A 14,433-nucleotide genomic window follows, 5' to 3' on the forward strand; every position below is an offset into this window, starting at 1 on the left:
CAACAACAATGCAACTGACTTGCTTATTTTCTACATCATTTTTTAATGGCAGTGCAATTATCTCATGTGGTGATTATGATTACACTGAATAAAGAATGATGTACAATTACCTCTGAGGCCTTGAACAGTATGACCACTGGGAGGTAGAAAGAAGAATTTATTAAGCTGAGCTATTTCTTTAATATTGTTGCGTACACTTTTTCCACACAAACTCAACAGAATGACGACTATATGTATATAGTTAAATATACAGACACCTCAGAAGAACAAAAAGAAATTAAATCAATGAATCGTTTAACCACATATAACAGAGTAATTGCATTTATTTTTCACCATTTATCATCTTTTCAAGGAATCATTTTTTTTCTTTGATGGTGAAACAACTGCTGCTTTCCACACATGCAATGCTCTGAAACAATGAAGCACAGTCAAATCTTTATTTAATAAACTGCATTATCATCAGTTTTCAAAACAAGTACTATAGATTACCCTCCGCTTCCTTATGCCTGGGTGGACTTTATAAATGTATCCATCGCAGACCTCTCACTTTGTCTCCCACCGTTCTGCTATCAGCAGAGCTCAGTCCAGAGTTGGTTAGAGAAAGAGTGAGAGGAATGTGTGTGTGAAGCTGAGAGTCCATTATTGAATCCTGCAACCACCCTTTCCATGGCCCTTGTAACGACTGGTGACAGAGCGATTGGGCTGGACATGAGGGGAGGTGTCATCACGGCGGCAACTGGAGCAACGTGCCCTGTCCCGATGGCAGGTAAGTGACGTTGCGGGAGCGGGAGAGCTGGAAGGCGATGTCCTCCGCTGCCTCCAGCTTACGAAGCTCTACCAGACCATCACCAGCCTCCATCAGAGAATTGGCGATTAGCAAAGCAGCCTGGGAATCTCCCTCTGCAGAGATGATGGTTGCCTGCTTCTGTTGTTCTGCCTGAAACAAGATGAAAAGATTTTGTGAGCTTGCAGCAATTCACAATAATTGGAATTCAACCATCCACTTTCCCCCCCCAGAAAGACTGCATACAAAATTCTGAATGTAAAAATAGTACGGGATTGATCCGAGAATTAAAATGTTACCTTTTCTACAACGAAACGGGCCCTCTCAGCCTCCTGCTGGGCCACCTGCTTCATCTCAACAGCCTCAGTGAATTCCTTTCCAAAGGTCAAGTGCGTCTGAAAGAACACAATTGTTTCTCCTAGTTAAAGTCAATTTGAAGAGATAACATGAACAATATTACAAAGTGTGCCGGCATCTTTATTCATACCAGTGAAACGTCATCCAAGATGAGCCCGAAGGTGTTGGCTCTTTCTTTGAGGTCCTCACTGACTTGCTGAGAAACAAGCTCTCTCTGGGTGATGAGCTCACAAGCGTCAAAACGAGCCTACGAAAAAGTCACATTTTGGAGCAGTCAGTTTATCACGCTCGTAATGGAAAACAACGTTGACCTTTTTATTGGCATTAACCAGCATCTTGACGGATACTCACCACTACAGACTTCAAGACCTCTGTGGTGATGGATGGTAGCACCCTCTCATCATAGTCCTCACCAATACTGGTGAAGATGCGTGGCAGCTGGTCGGTCATCGGCCGGAAGAGGATACGCAATGTGATGTTAACGTTCTGCAGATCTGTGGGGGGAATTATTTAAGTGAACTTATAATAGCCAACAAAAAATTGTTTCTCAAATTAAAAGTTACATTCTTCGGTCATGGTTGCACAATTTGTAGACACATGTTAGTATACTGTTTATAGCATTCTTATATGAGGTAATAATAGATGTCAGCCTATTTTTCACCTTAATATCCTTATTAAGAGGCCAGTTATATTCTCAGAGAACTCATACAGCCTACAGAGTTTAGAGAGACACTGAATGTTATGAGAATAAGTGAGGAAAGCATCACAGCTATTCAGTAGATAATTGGTGTACCTTTGCTGCCTGTGATGACAGGAACGGTGCGTGGACGGGAGCGACAATCGAAGAGGATAGGTTTCTGAACCCAGGGAATGAGGAAGTGGGTACCTTCACCAACAACAGTCTCTTGCACTCCTCTGAACCGGTCAAATATCACAGCCTGATACCCTGCATCAACTGCAGAAAGAAGTATAGTTAGTTTCTTGGCCAGGAGATTCATGTGTAGACAATTATAGTTCATAGATGAGTGTTTTTCTAATGTTTGATATAAAGCCCTGATTGGTTCAAATCTTGCAAATTACATAACTGAAGAGCTACACATTGCTACAGGACTGAACTTGGGTTTATTTAAGACACATTACCGGAAATATATTATTTGACAACTCAAATTCAGCAGTAAGAAACACACCGCAAATAGATAAACAGACCATATAGAACTTCTGCAAATCTTGTTACATAAAACACAATAGAAGTTTAAGAAAAACATCCAATATGCTCAAATACCAGAATCATAAAATCATAATAAATAAAAATAAGCCTATTTGGCTTCATTGCCAACATAACTGGTGAAGGGTTGAAATATTTCTTTAGCTGCGTTTAACTAGACTTGGGATATTTAAACATTTGCGCTTAACTTTTGTATTCTATATATTATGTAGTCAATTTCTTAATTTGCATTTTATTTATTTAAAGAATTTTTTCTTCCAAATGCTGACTATTTGTTAAAGTAGACAGAATGTTATATTCATCAACTTGATCTTAGTATATTTAATAGTGTTCTGTATGAGTCGATGTATTATTTAAAATGGTGCATATGAAAATTAAAACTGCTTCAATGTATTACGTTGCAGGGCTTTTAACTCTCTGAACCACCATATGACATTGATGCTGCAGTTAAACTTGATGATTTAACTCAACTAGACTAACATCTTAAAACAACTGCAATGATGTCACAATCAATAATTGAGTCAGTTAAAAGTCTTATTAAACACCTCGTGATTGCACAGACTTCTTGAGTTTGCCAGTAAGGTAACAACTAGGTGAACTGGAACACAGTTGTGTGGACAGGTGTCCAAATGAGCAGAACTCACCATTGAAGAGGGCAGAGTTGACAATACCTCCACCAATGGCGATTGCCAGCCCCAATTTCCCAAGAGACTCGAACAGCTTGGCCATGGCAGCAGTCACACTAGAAGTGGATAAAAGACAAGAAGTTAATACATTACCGTGTGTGACGGTGTTGATAAAGCCAGTATAAATCCCTTCCACCCAGTAACAGTTTCCCTTGGCCTCGGGTATGAGAAGCCAAGGCTGTGGCTGTTAGCTAGTTTAGCTCCCGAGCATTGCCGTGTAGCTTAGCCGCGGACTGAGACCATGGAGCGAGACAGATGCCACGCTAAGCCGAATAAAGAGAGCACTATATCTGAAGAGTCCAAGAAGTACAAAATATGACATATAATTTCAAACAGATTAAAAATAAAGCGCGTGTCAGATAACGTACGCATGTCATCTGCGGCTGCTGTACAGCTCTCATGCACGCCTCAAGACTAGGATATCACGTCTTACATATAGTTAGAAAAAAACGTCTCCAATTGCTTTCTAATGATCGATAAACAGGCATTTTGCTATACAATTAAGCATTTTAAGTGTCACAATCACGAAACCACAGACTTCGCTTACCTCGGTTTTGTTCAGATGTCTATGACCTCCACCAGACAGACGTAAAACGCATGAAATATTTATCCCACAGCGCATGCGCATAGCCTGAGTAATGTAGCCTCTGATTGGACAAAAGACAACCCTCTTCTTCCTCGGCTACGTGAAAGTGACTGGCTTTTAATGTAATTATGCATTACTGCCACCTACTGGTTGTGAGAGTATGGTTGGACCTTAGATCAATTTTTGGACCTATAGAATATTGTGGTCTTTGCGGGTTGTTTCAAGTATACACCTATGTATTTTAAAAAAATACAACACAATGGCATATAACCTACGACTTATATTTGTCTTCCTATGAAGTAAACTAGAGAATTGATTAATCGTAAGTAGTCCGTCTGTCAGACTAACCTCAGCCATAGTACACACATTTTCTATGTTTTAGGTCAAGATGGCTCAGATCAACTATACTCAATGGGTTCCTTTAGTATTTATTTATCTATTAGTAGATCTTAAAATCAATACAAATTCACAAATGTAATAAATAATGCCCTGCACTGAAGTACAAAAGTAGCCTACTTAAGATTCCAAAAGTAAAAGTATGACTGATATTTAACATAATCAGATTGGTAATACTAATGCAGCAGCATTGTATGTGGCTGATTGAGGTTGCGTTCGTTCAACTAGTATATAGAGCTAGGAAATTAATGAACGATTCCCAAATTAGGTATCAGGTTTCCTCCGAATGGTAACAACATCGATCGGATAAGATGATCTGTGGGGTAGAAAAGAGTAAAGACACACACACAAATACTTTTCTCCGTTGTTTCTTATTTCGTGATATTGTAGGAGGAAGAAAGTGATCCATTCAGCCGTGGCACCTGCGGTCTATACGCGCACACATGCACGCGCACGCAGGACTGTGAAATATGGGCCTACTTGTTATCTGCGACGAGGCGGCACTTGGTCGCCCCCTAGCGGTAACACGACAGATCACACATTAGTTTGTAGTTTCACTTTCCTCCATGGCTTGTAAAGTGTGACGGTTTCTGATCGATAGTGAGAACCCTCCGTGAAACTGTTGTAAGGTCAGTAAACATTACACATCTAAAAGATATCCAAGATGTTTTGTGTCGGGTAGAAACAGCGTCACGTGCAAACAGAAGATCGTCGAGGTGCGAAGGGCAGATTTCTCTGATTTCTCTCCACTTCCTTGACACTGAGCTCTGCGAATGTGGCTTTACTGCTCGTCTCAATATATAGCTTATGCATTTTGACACCTTATCGCTATAAACACAAACACATTTAGCAGGATGGCTGCATATCAGAACAAAATAGTTTATAATTCAACATAATATGTATGGTTACTTTGCAATGTCACAAGTATATATTGCGTCTGTGAGTAAAAAGCGACGTGTAGTTATTAAAGATAGCATGTGCAGTTTGTTGAGGTGGGAATGTGGAAGACGTGTTAACTTCACCATCTGTCACAATCGGAAATATATATTTTGAATATTTATCGATAGGCCTATATATTCATATTGCACGAGGGGATTATAACTAAGAGGAGGCAACACGTGCTTTCCTCTTCAAATATCGAATAGTCGTGGCAATAAGTAAATCAAACATCGGTTGCCAAAAGCTGTCATCATCTTAATGTCAAGGTATTAGAGAAGCAGCTGTCGAGGGATTAGCGATATCTTCATTGGAGATTGGCAGTTATTTGCTCACAATTTCAACCAAAGTCCCACTGGCGATGATGTTGATGTAGTCTCCTAGTTACCCCAATAGAGGGTGGTATATTATCAACTATGTCGTCTTTCCCATTTCCAAGGGTGGGGTCTTTGATGGTTGGCCAATACTTTGACATTAACAGCTTCATAAAGAGGGCTTGTGTTTTGGCTTTTTGTCATCATCCTGTTGATCTATAACTGCAGAATCCTGATAGTTTGATGTTGCGGTCTTGCAGTCACTCCTAACATACTTATTCTTCACAGCAGGGATTTGTTTTCTCCCAGCAGATGGCAGAGCTGGGCAGGACTGTGAGGGTGAGCGGCCTGCCCGCTGACATTGGGGATGACAGGCTAAAAGACAAGCTATTTATTCACTTCCTGAGAGCCAGGAATGGAGGAGGGGAAATAAACTCTGTCACCATTGTCAAGGCAACGCCCGTCTCTGCCCTCATCACTTTCGAGGACAGCGGAGGTCAGTAGGGTCATGGTGTGTGCATGTCTGTGCATATGAAGTGTAGGAGAGGGGGAGTTTTCAGGATACTTACTTGATTCCATGACAGAAACATGCAGGTTTGCAAATACGATTAACTATCTTATATTATCTACATTACCCCCCCTTGGCTCGCTATGTTGTCTGTGACCCGTGATTTACACTCAGCTGGAATGTTGTCATGTAAGTCAATGGAGTAGCCAATGGCAAAGGGCTTAGTCAGGATGCTTTACAGACTGAGATTGATTTCTGTCTGGTGACCCCTCTCACACAGTGGCACAGAGAGTTATCCAACACAGACGGTACACTCTGGAAGTGGATGAAAAGAAGTATGAAGTCATTGTAACTCATCACAGAGAAAGCCTGGACCCAGACAAGGTATACTTCAGCCGAATATTAAAAAACAAGTCAACAACTACTAAATAGATGGTTAAATCCTTGAGTGTTTGTTGTCTCTCTTCTTCCATCACTGTAGGTCATCCTACGTTTATCAGCAACTGTCGACCACAGCCAGCTTCCTGGAGGAATAAACGCACTGACGAGCCTTCATAAGAGCCACCCTGATATCCAGATAAACTACGATGCTATTGAAGATTTGTGCACATTGAATGGCGCCTATTCCAATGTCCAGTCTGCTCTGGCACAACTATTTGGCCATCCCAAAGGCGCACAATCAGCTGAAAACCGAGACTCGGGTCAACCTGCCGCCAGCGGCTCCAGGTCCGTTCAGACACCGCAGAAGCCTCATATTCAGGAGTCAGAGGGTCAGAGCAGTAAACCTAATGAGCAAAGAGAACAAGAGAAAGTTCTCAATGGCAGGGCCTCCGATGCGTTCAACCCCGACCCACAAAGAGACCATTCACCTGGTGGATTTGTTTTGGAAGATACTGGCCAGACAGAAGGTGCAGCTCTGCAGCTTCCTGGGCATCCTACGACATCAGAGGAGGACTTCTCACTAATTGTGGATGCAGACATGTTCCAGTATCTCCAGAAACACTGCAGGAAGGAATACCAGCACATCCTTAGTCAGTATGGTGTTGATGTAGTGGATATGACCAATCGGGGGTTGACGACTCTGTTTTTGCAGGTTGCAACAGGAGTGGGGGAGGATGTCTGGGATCAGGGGTCCCTAAAGTTGGCAATGAAGGCAATAAGTCGGCTTTATGAGGAGAACGAGACCAAGATCTGTCGAGACCATCTCCCGAAGAGTATCCTGTCCCTCAGGGGAGGTCAGCAAAGGGTGATGGACACCTTAAGTGTCCGATTTCCTCAGCTTCTTCTGAATGAAGATGAGCTAAATATTTACATCATTGGGAGCAGTAGTGATGTGTCTGAGGCAAAGCGGTTACTTCTCCTGGGCCCTAGCAAAGTGAGAGGTAAAGAAGAGGATGTAGCCAGTCTTCTTACATATCCTCCAAATGACTCTGGTTCATCAACTCGTGCTCATGAGCGGAGAGTCCCCCATACCTTGTACTCCACTGCAGATTCTCAGAGTGACCGGATGGATCAGCAGAAGTCAGAGGAGGATGAGAGGAGGGCTGAAGGGACCAGGAAGTACAAACTAGCTGCTCGGTTTAAGGATTCAGGGCTTCCTGCATTAGGCAGTCGACCAACTGACTTCAGCTTACGAGGGCTCTCGCCTCCCATTCGACAAACACACCAGGGGCCAATATTGGGTCATGATGTACTGTCAGACACAGCAGGGATTTATGATGAAAGAGTCTCCAGAGCGTCAGCCCAAAACACTGGAGGGGACATCTTGTTTCAGAGTAGAGATGCTTTGCCTTCAAAAGCTTCAACACAGAATAAAACCTCGAAAGCTCATTCAATTGATACTCGACCAAAAAGTTTAAGTTTAATATCTCCCATCAACCCGACCGAGTCCAGTTCATCAGGAAGTACTGCGCTTCCACCCGTTGGATCTGGAGCCATCTTGAAGCGAACCAGGAGTTTCTCGGGAACACCTCTGCAGAAAGCTCAAGTTGTGAGTCAGAAGAGTCAAGACGACTCCGCCAGGCCGACGGTCAGAGAGAGGGCCAGGTCCTCTAGCGTCAGTCTCCAAACCCGGAGGGACAAGCGGGAAGTCTACAATGCAGAGATTACAGTTTCCATTGCCATGTGGTTGCACATAAAAGAAGCCTACAGCTCCCGAGTGGACGACCTGACTTCTGATGTCCAGATGAAAGAGAGCATCTTAGAGGGTAGTCGTAATCTGATCGTCACCTTAAGAGGGGCAAACTCATCCAAAGTGGGTTTGTGTCAGCTAGGTTTGCAGAATCTGATTGATTTGGTTTGTATAGACTTCTCTGTGCACAAGCTGTGCCTGTCAGAGCTGGGCATCACTGACGTAGCAGACGAAGCCTTACAGGCGTGTTGCACTGAGTTGCAGGGTCGGTTTAAGAACGTGACTGTGAAGATTTTAAAAAAGGGCTTATATCTTTACGGCCCGAACGTGTTGTGTTCTCAGTTAGGTGCTACACTGCGGGAGGTTCTTTCTAGAGAGCCAGCCCAAATTCAGGACCTCTCTGGCCCTTCTACCTCCAAATGGACTCCAGACACATTGGTGCAAATGAATGAGGACCAAAGTACGAGCCTGCGCTGTCACAGTAACCCTCAGGTGATGCTAGAGAGCCCAACAAGCAAAGCCGATGGGACTGATAGTAGCCAGGAAAGGAAAACACGCCAGAGAAGTGGCTTCCGTGAGACAGAGTGTGTGAATAGATCCGTTCACCAACCGTTAGTGAGGAAAAACCCGGTCATCAAAGAGAAAGTGAAAATGTTAAACAGTGAAACGGATGGACATGAGTCATTTGTGAGCCACACCGAAACAGGAATTGATAGTGCGAGTCATGTGAATGACGCCACGTCAACAACAACGCCTACGGGTGAAGACATGGCCCTGAATAAGAAAGAGAGAACGATACATTCCACCCACAAGGACCGTGTGCAGCGAAGACGAGCGACCCAGGACCCACCAGAGGAGCCCGGTCCTGGAGGCCCGGGGTGCATCTGTGTGTGTGGAGAGAGTGAGATGTTGATGAAGACACAGTGTGGAGCTAGCATGTGCTCAAATTGCCTGGACACTGTGCACGTCCACTGCAGAGTTTGCCATGAGACGGAGGCGACGCCACGGGGCATCACGGGCAAAATTAGCTGCTCTAAACTCAACATCGCTGTACCTGGTCACCAGCACGACTCCACCATCAAGATCACGTACTGCATTCCGGATGGTGTCCAAGGGGTGAGGGGCTTATTTTACACACATTCTCACTGATAGCTGTTGTATACGGTATGTACTGGAAGGCCCATTGATCTTCATTCAGGACGGGACAACAAACTGTATTATTGTTTCAATTGGATCTTTTTACATTTCACCTGACATGTTTTCACAATAGTTCTGTTTAAGGTCTATAATCCAGAGACGTGATGTGTATGTTACAGATACACTATTTTGTGTTGTAGAATAGAGTAGACTCTTATACGATGCTGTAACAGGTTTCAGGCTGTCACCAGTAGGTTTCCCCCCCTAAACACCAAAGGATCAACAAGAGGGATATTTGGTAATATCTTTTATTATTTACCCGCAGACTGTGTCTCTGCTCTCCTCAGTCCCTACTGCTCCTTTATGGAGACAGATGCACAGATATACACACACACACACACACACACACACACACACACACACACACACAACCCCCGCTCTACCCACTCTGCAGCCGGGCATAAACACCCCCCGCTGCCACAGATGCCAACAAGCATTTAGTTTAACAAGTGTGATTTATAGAGTACTGGGAAATACAGTGTGCCATTGTGCGTAGGAAGTTATCATTCTTTATGAATGGCGTGTGCTCAGGTATCACATAGAGCTTTTAATATCAAGGCTTTGCGTTTAGGTTGTGGAAGAGGATATCCAAAGGTTGTGTTTACGACCGTGGTCTTTGCACTCTGTCTCACCAGGAGGATCAACCTTCTCCAGGAGAACCATTTCACGGAGGCGTGTTTGAAGCTTTTCTTCCCGACAGCGAGAAGACGAGGAAGCTGGTGCCACGGCTGAAAGAAGCATTCAGGCAGGGACTCACCTTCACAGTGACGGGAACAGACACAGGGGCCAGGGTTTCCTGGGACTGCATCCCACACAAGACCACCCTATATGGGGGCAAATCAGGGTAAGTGAGGCCGGTGTGAATGTCTGACACAGCCGTAGGGTTAAAGGTCACACTAGTCCATGTATCTACACTGAACGGTCTTCTTTTTGTCTCTCTCAGGAACGGTTACCCAGACTCCACTTATTTGACTCACTTGTCTGAAGTGTTGACTGCCAAGGGGATTGGAGAGCCACCAGCCAAATCTTAATAATGAAAGCAATCTGAGGAGGATTTCTTAAGCAGTTTTAGAATCATGTTGTTTTGGACCATTTCCTCTGTATTTATATGGTGATTAGTATCCACTTTTATTTTGTTGTTTTTCAGAAAAATGTGTGTAAATGAAAATTGTGACCAATCACTGTTGTCTTATTCAGTTCACATATGATTCCTGAACATGTTCTTCATTGATTCAACCTGTAAAATAAGTGCACGGTACTGTTTATAGATATTAATCTGTTTTACCACCCTGTGTAGTTTTAAGGATCCTGTAATTTTTTTGGAGGGTAAGATTATATTTGTAAAGATTTTCCAGAAAGGATAGTGAAATAAAAGAGCACATCTCCTGACATTTTGTTATGCTTTTTTTTTTATTAGTCCTGGAAAACATGTAAGGCATATGGTAACATTACACACTGAAGCGTTACAAGCTCTAGAGGCCATGTGGACAACATGGCACCACGCAGTAAACCCAGAGTCAAGCACAGAAGCAGCATCAATTCAAAGGGTTTAAAAAACAAAGTGGAGCCGAGGAGTGATTGTAACCAGGAAAAAAAACCACCAACACAAGGAAGGACAGAGAGAAGAGAACTCGCTTGGAAATTAACCTCATGCGTATGCCTTGTAGAAAATGACCAGTGGTGACTGAATGCCAACAGGTGTGTGTGTGTAGTGGGACAGCACCACGCCGCCACATGACGACTGAACTATCGTGGAAAGAGACGGTGTGAACTGTGCATAGACACATGCCTTATGTTCTGGTCGACTAAACGTGCATCCCAGTGCTGTACGTGACAAGCTCCGCCGGGTTCTACTTCCGTAGCTTCTCTGCAATGTGGCTGTGATGTGAAAATGAGTGCTCGGGAAACAATAGGCAGATGTGGCTGTTTGGGTTCTCATTGTGTGGATGAGTGAACATAGAGGCTCTGAATTTGGATGTAACCCCGCAGTCAGAGCCTCGCCCTTTGACTGGGAGTACATTAAACATGCATGGTGTGACAGTTTGTGCAGTGAACTCAGTGAAACTGAATGATGTCGAGTGTGTTAGTGAATGCAAAATGAAGTAGTTTCTTACGTGAAGAAACCTGCTCTATGGAATGACCTGAGAAACCATATAAAAAAACTGAACGGTGGGTCCCCGTTATAGACAGACGGAAGAGGAGCTACTGGAAATACTACGCTCATTGTCTTTTCAAACCTAAAACTACAAGTGTTAATTCAGAATATCAAATCTAAAACTGCAAATGTTCAGGAAATGATTTGTTGACTTTGTTTATTTCATCTTTGAAACACTGTTTCTCTCCTGTGCGTCTCTGAGTTGCGAAGCACTTTTGCATAAGTGTCTGGAATGACTGGGAAACCCTTTCAGGATGACTTTACACTGCAGCTTCAGCGTGGCGGAGCTGCTCTCACACTGCCGCCATCCGCCCAACGGACTCAGTCCATCTCAAAGGCATCGTAGTTCAAAAGAACCGAGGGGAACGCGTTGAAAGACTATAATAGGCGTTCCACATGTCGATGAACGCATGCAATTTCAAATTCCAAATGTCAAACTAATGTTTTAATTTCTATAATTGTGTATGGAGAAAGAAGGAGGCGATATGGAGAGGAATTTTGGACTGCGGAGGTTGCACCGGCCACAGGAAAAGAGGAACGTCTCTAATGATCCTTAAGTGAACTGGGATCAGCTCACTACAGGAAAGAGCAGAGTTATTATCGGCCAATAAGCTGTGGTTTTGTGCAGCTGTGTAACGGTATTGGCATCTTTGTACAACTGTGAAAACATCTGCTCCCTCACTTGCTACACACAAGCCATTTGGAAATGAACGGAACGGAATAGAAGTCCATAGAGAGGAAAACCATGGAGCTTTGCATTTGGAGGAAATTTGCAGATTTCAGTGAATCTGTGTGTTTTGGTGGAGTTTTGAACCTTAAATGCTCCATATCCAGTCCCTTTTCACTGTGATACTAATATTATGGTTGTAAACACTTCAACCTGTTGTGGTTGACATGACGTGAGAGCTGGTAAAACACAGTGAAAAGGATATAAATACGGATGGAGGTGCCTCGGATTGAGGTAAGCTGTGTGCAAGGAGAGAGGCACAGTGCAGGCCTATGCTAGAGCGCGACTGCGACCAATCAAAAACTACAAATTGTGTTCAAACATTTTGTAAACTGCAGCAAAAACCTTTTCAGCACCCATGAGCATTTGGGATACAAAACTGACACTGTGACAACACTTGTATTTTCACTTTTCTTCAAGATTGACGGAAATGCATCCAAAAAACAGAATTGTCTTCATATTTTTTATGCAGTTAATATTCAAAGCATTGACAGAAGAATATACATACAATTTGGCACACATGGTTCGGACCAACAGAAAGACTTCACATTTAAAAGGAGTGCAGGTTGGCAGGTCCCCACATCAGAGTATGAGCTTTGAACTTTAAACCCTTGGATAACAAAAACGGACAAACAAACAGAAATATAAAGGTAAATTAAAATAACATATTAAGTCAAACATCTTTTTTTTTCTTCATTTTTTTTACCGAAGCGTTTGTTTCTCACATGGCACCGTCCACAGGTTCACAAAGGGAGCCCAGCCGATTAGAACAGAACACTAACCAGAGGCTGACAGGACACAGTCACTCCCCACACCAGCGTGGCGGACGCACTCCAGCCCCGTTTACTCCGCCCTGCTTAACATTTCACTCTCCACGGTCAAGGATTGGTGGGAGCTTTGATTTGAGCTGCCACCCAGCAGGAGTGGCCTGGCAAGCTGAAAATGAAGGTAACCGTTTCATGTGTGTGTGTGTGTGCGTGTGCGTGTGCCACCTGTGCTTTCGGTGAGCTACAGCAGATACACTGGGAGTGGATGACGGCAAACAGGCCGCACAACTGGAGCCGAATCAAAGCCTGCGTGGGACTGGAGTGCGACTGGCATGCCTGTAAGTGCATTAAGATCAGCGAGCAGAGTGCAAAATACTAATACCAACTGTCCTCATAACACAGGCCTCTTATCAGAAGGGAGGGTTGAGAGATAGGGCGAGAAGGGAGGGTTGCAGTTGGAGCTACATAATACTGTAGCAGAGTAGTGTGAGGGGTATATATGACGGGGGGGGGGCTTTTAAAACCTGACAAACGACCTGAGGACACACACATCTTCACACACAATGGCACACCACACGCAGCACATGAGGGAGGCCACTCATGCTAACAACAACTTTTGTCTTTCTTTTTCTTTTTTACATTTTGTTTTGTGTTTTTTACAAAGTCACTAGTCACCATCTGAGTCTCAACACTGAGGCCGAGCTCACAGACAGACAGGCAGGCAGGCGGGTGGTTTAAAGTTGATATCCTCCTCCATGAAAGATTGGAAGTCCGCCAACTGGGATGTACGATACATGTTTAGGATTTACATTGATTACGTTACATCACTATGGGGAGCGGTGCGCTGGTTTTTGCCAGCACACATTGTACTACACAATACTTGGTTTCAATTTGAATATGGTTCCATCTCTTAAAAGTATAATTTAAATCATGAACACAATTCACACCTGTTTGAATACTGCTCAAGTCTCCGGGCTGAATAGAGAAACACATGGAGAGAGAGTCAGAGGAAAAGACCACAGTGCCTTCTCTGACGCCTGTTGCTATGCCGACCGTAGAGAGGGAATTGGAAAGAGAGAGGGAGAGAGAGAGAGATAGTTGAGTAAGAAAAGCAGGGGAGGAGAAGTATGGATGCCAGCTTGAATTGAATTCTCCTCTCTCAGGTCAGGGCGATCGACAGGCAAATGGTCGCTGTGAAAAGAGCAGGATGCCACGGGGAGGATCAGGGAGGAAGAAAGCCTGATCCCGAGGAAAAAGGGCTGATATTCACCTTCTTGACTTGCTCATTTCAGACGCTTCACTGTCTCAGCATGACAGTGCCTCTTTCATCACATTCAGAGTGTGTATTTGTGGCTTGTTTTTAGCAGACATTATTTATCTCTCTTAATTGGCAGTGCACACCTCATGCCAACAGTTGGTCGGCTAGAAAAATCTGTAACTAAGGAGAAGGAAGCTGAGCAATGATTTCTGCCTCCCTATTCAGTACCACAACATAAAGGCTAATTATGAGGGAAATTCATATTCAGGCGAGTGCAAAACTGCAGTCACTAGAATAACTTCGCTGACATTTTGTGGGAACGCATTGATTTAGGAGGCGTCGCTCTCTCTTCTGATGGAGACTGACACAATATATGCAGGCAAGGCCATTCAAATGGTAACCAATG

General features: G+C 43.8%; 2 protein-coding genes across 4 annotated transcripts; one reads left to right on the forward strand and one right to left on the reverse strand.

Moving 5' to 3' along the window:
• Nucleotides 1-305: 305 nt before the first annotated feature.
• On the reverse strand, nt 306-3,686 carry phb (prohibitin). The gene is made up of 7 exons (XM_056406414.1): nt 3,600-3,686; nt 3,011-3,108; nt 1,935-2,096; nt 1,493-1,635; nt 1,272-1,388; nt 1,084-1,179; nt 306-937 (listed from the first exon to the last, which is right to left on the reverse strand). Exons 2-7 carry the CDS (start codon nt 3,093-3,095, stop codon nt 725-727), a joined length of 816 nt encoding a protein of 271 aa, XP_056262389.1. The 5' UTR covers nt 3,096-3,108; nt 3,600-3,686; the 3' UTR covers nt 306-724.
• A 905-nt stretch (nt 3,687-4,591) lies between these two features.
• On the forward strand, nt 4,592-10,509 carry si:busm1-163l24.3 (uncharacterized). Of its 3 annotated transcripts, none has more exons than XM_056407592.1 (6): nt 4,592-4,663; nt 5,573-5,780; nt 6,073-6,176; nt 6,274-9,039; nt 9,756-9,964; nt 10,064-10,509. In XM_056407592.1, the coding sequence occupies exons 2-6, from the start codon at nt 5,597-5,599 to the stop codon at nt 10,149-10,151; spliced, it is 3,351 nt and encodes a 1,116-aa protein (XP_056263567.1). In that variant the 5' UTR covers nt 4,592-4,663; nt 5,573-5,596; the 3' UTR covers nt 10,152-10,509. The 3 variants fall into 3 exon arrangements, with proteins under 3 accessions (XP_056263567.1, XP_056263569.1, XP_056263568.1); XM_056407594.1 differs by having other exon boundaries at nt 4,603-4,663; nt 5,597-5,780; XM_056407593.1 differs by having other exon boundaries at nt 4,639-4,663; nt 5,576-5,780.
• The last annotated feature ends 3,924 nt before the right edge of the window (nt 10,510-14,433 follow it).

The sequence above is a fragment of the Pseudoliparis swirei genome, chromosome 23 (assembly GCF_029220125.1).
Source record: "Pseudoliparis swirei isolate HS2019 ecotype Mariana Trench chromosome 23, NWPU_hadal_v1, whole genome shotgun sequence".
Lineage (NCBI taxonomy): Eukaryota > Metazoa > Chordata > Actinopteri > Perciformes > Liparidae > Pseudoliparis > Pseudoliparis swirei.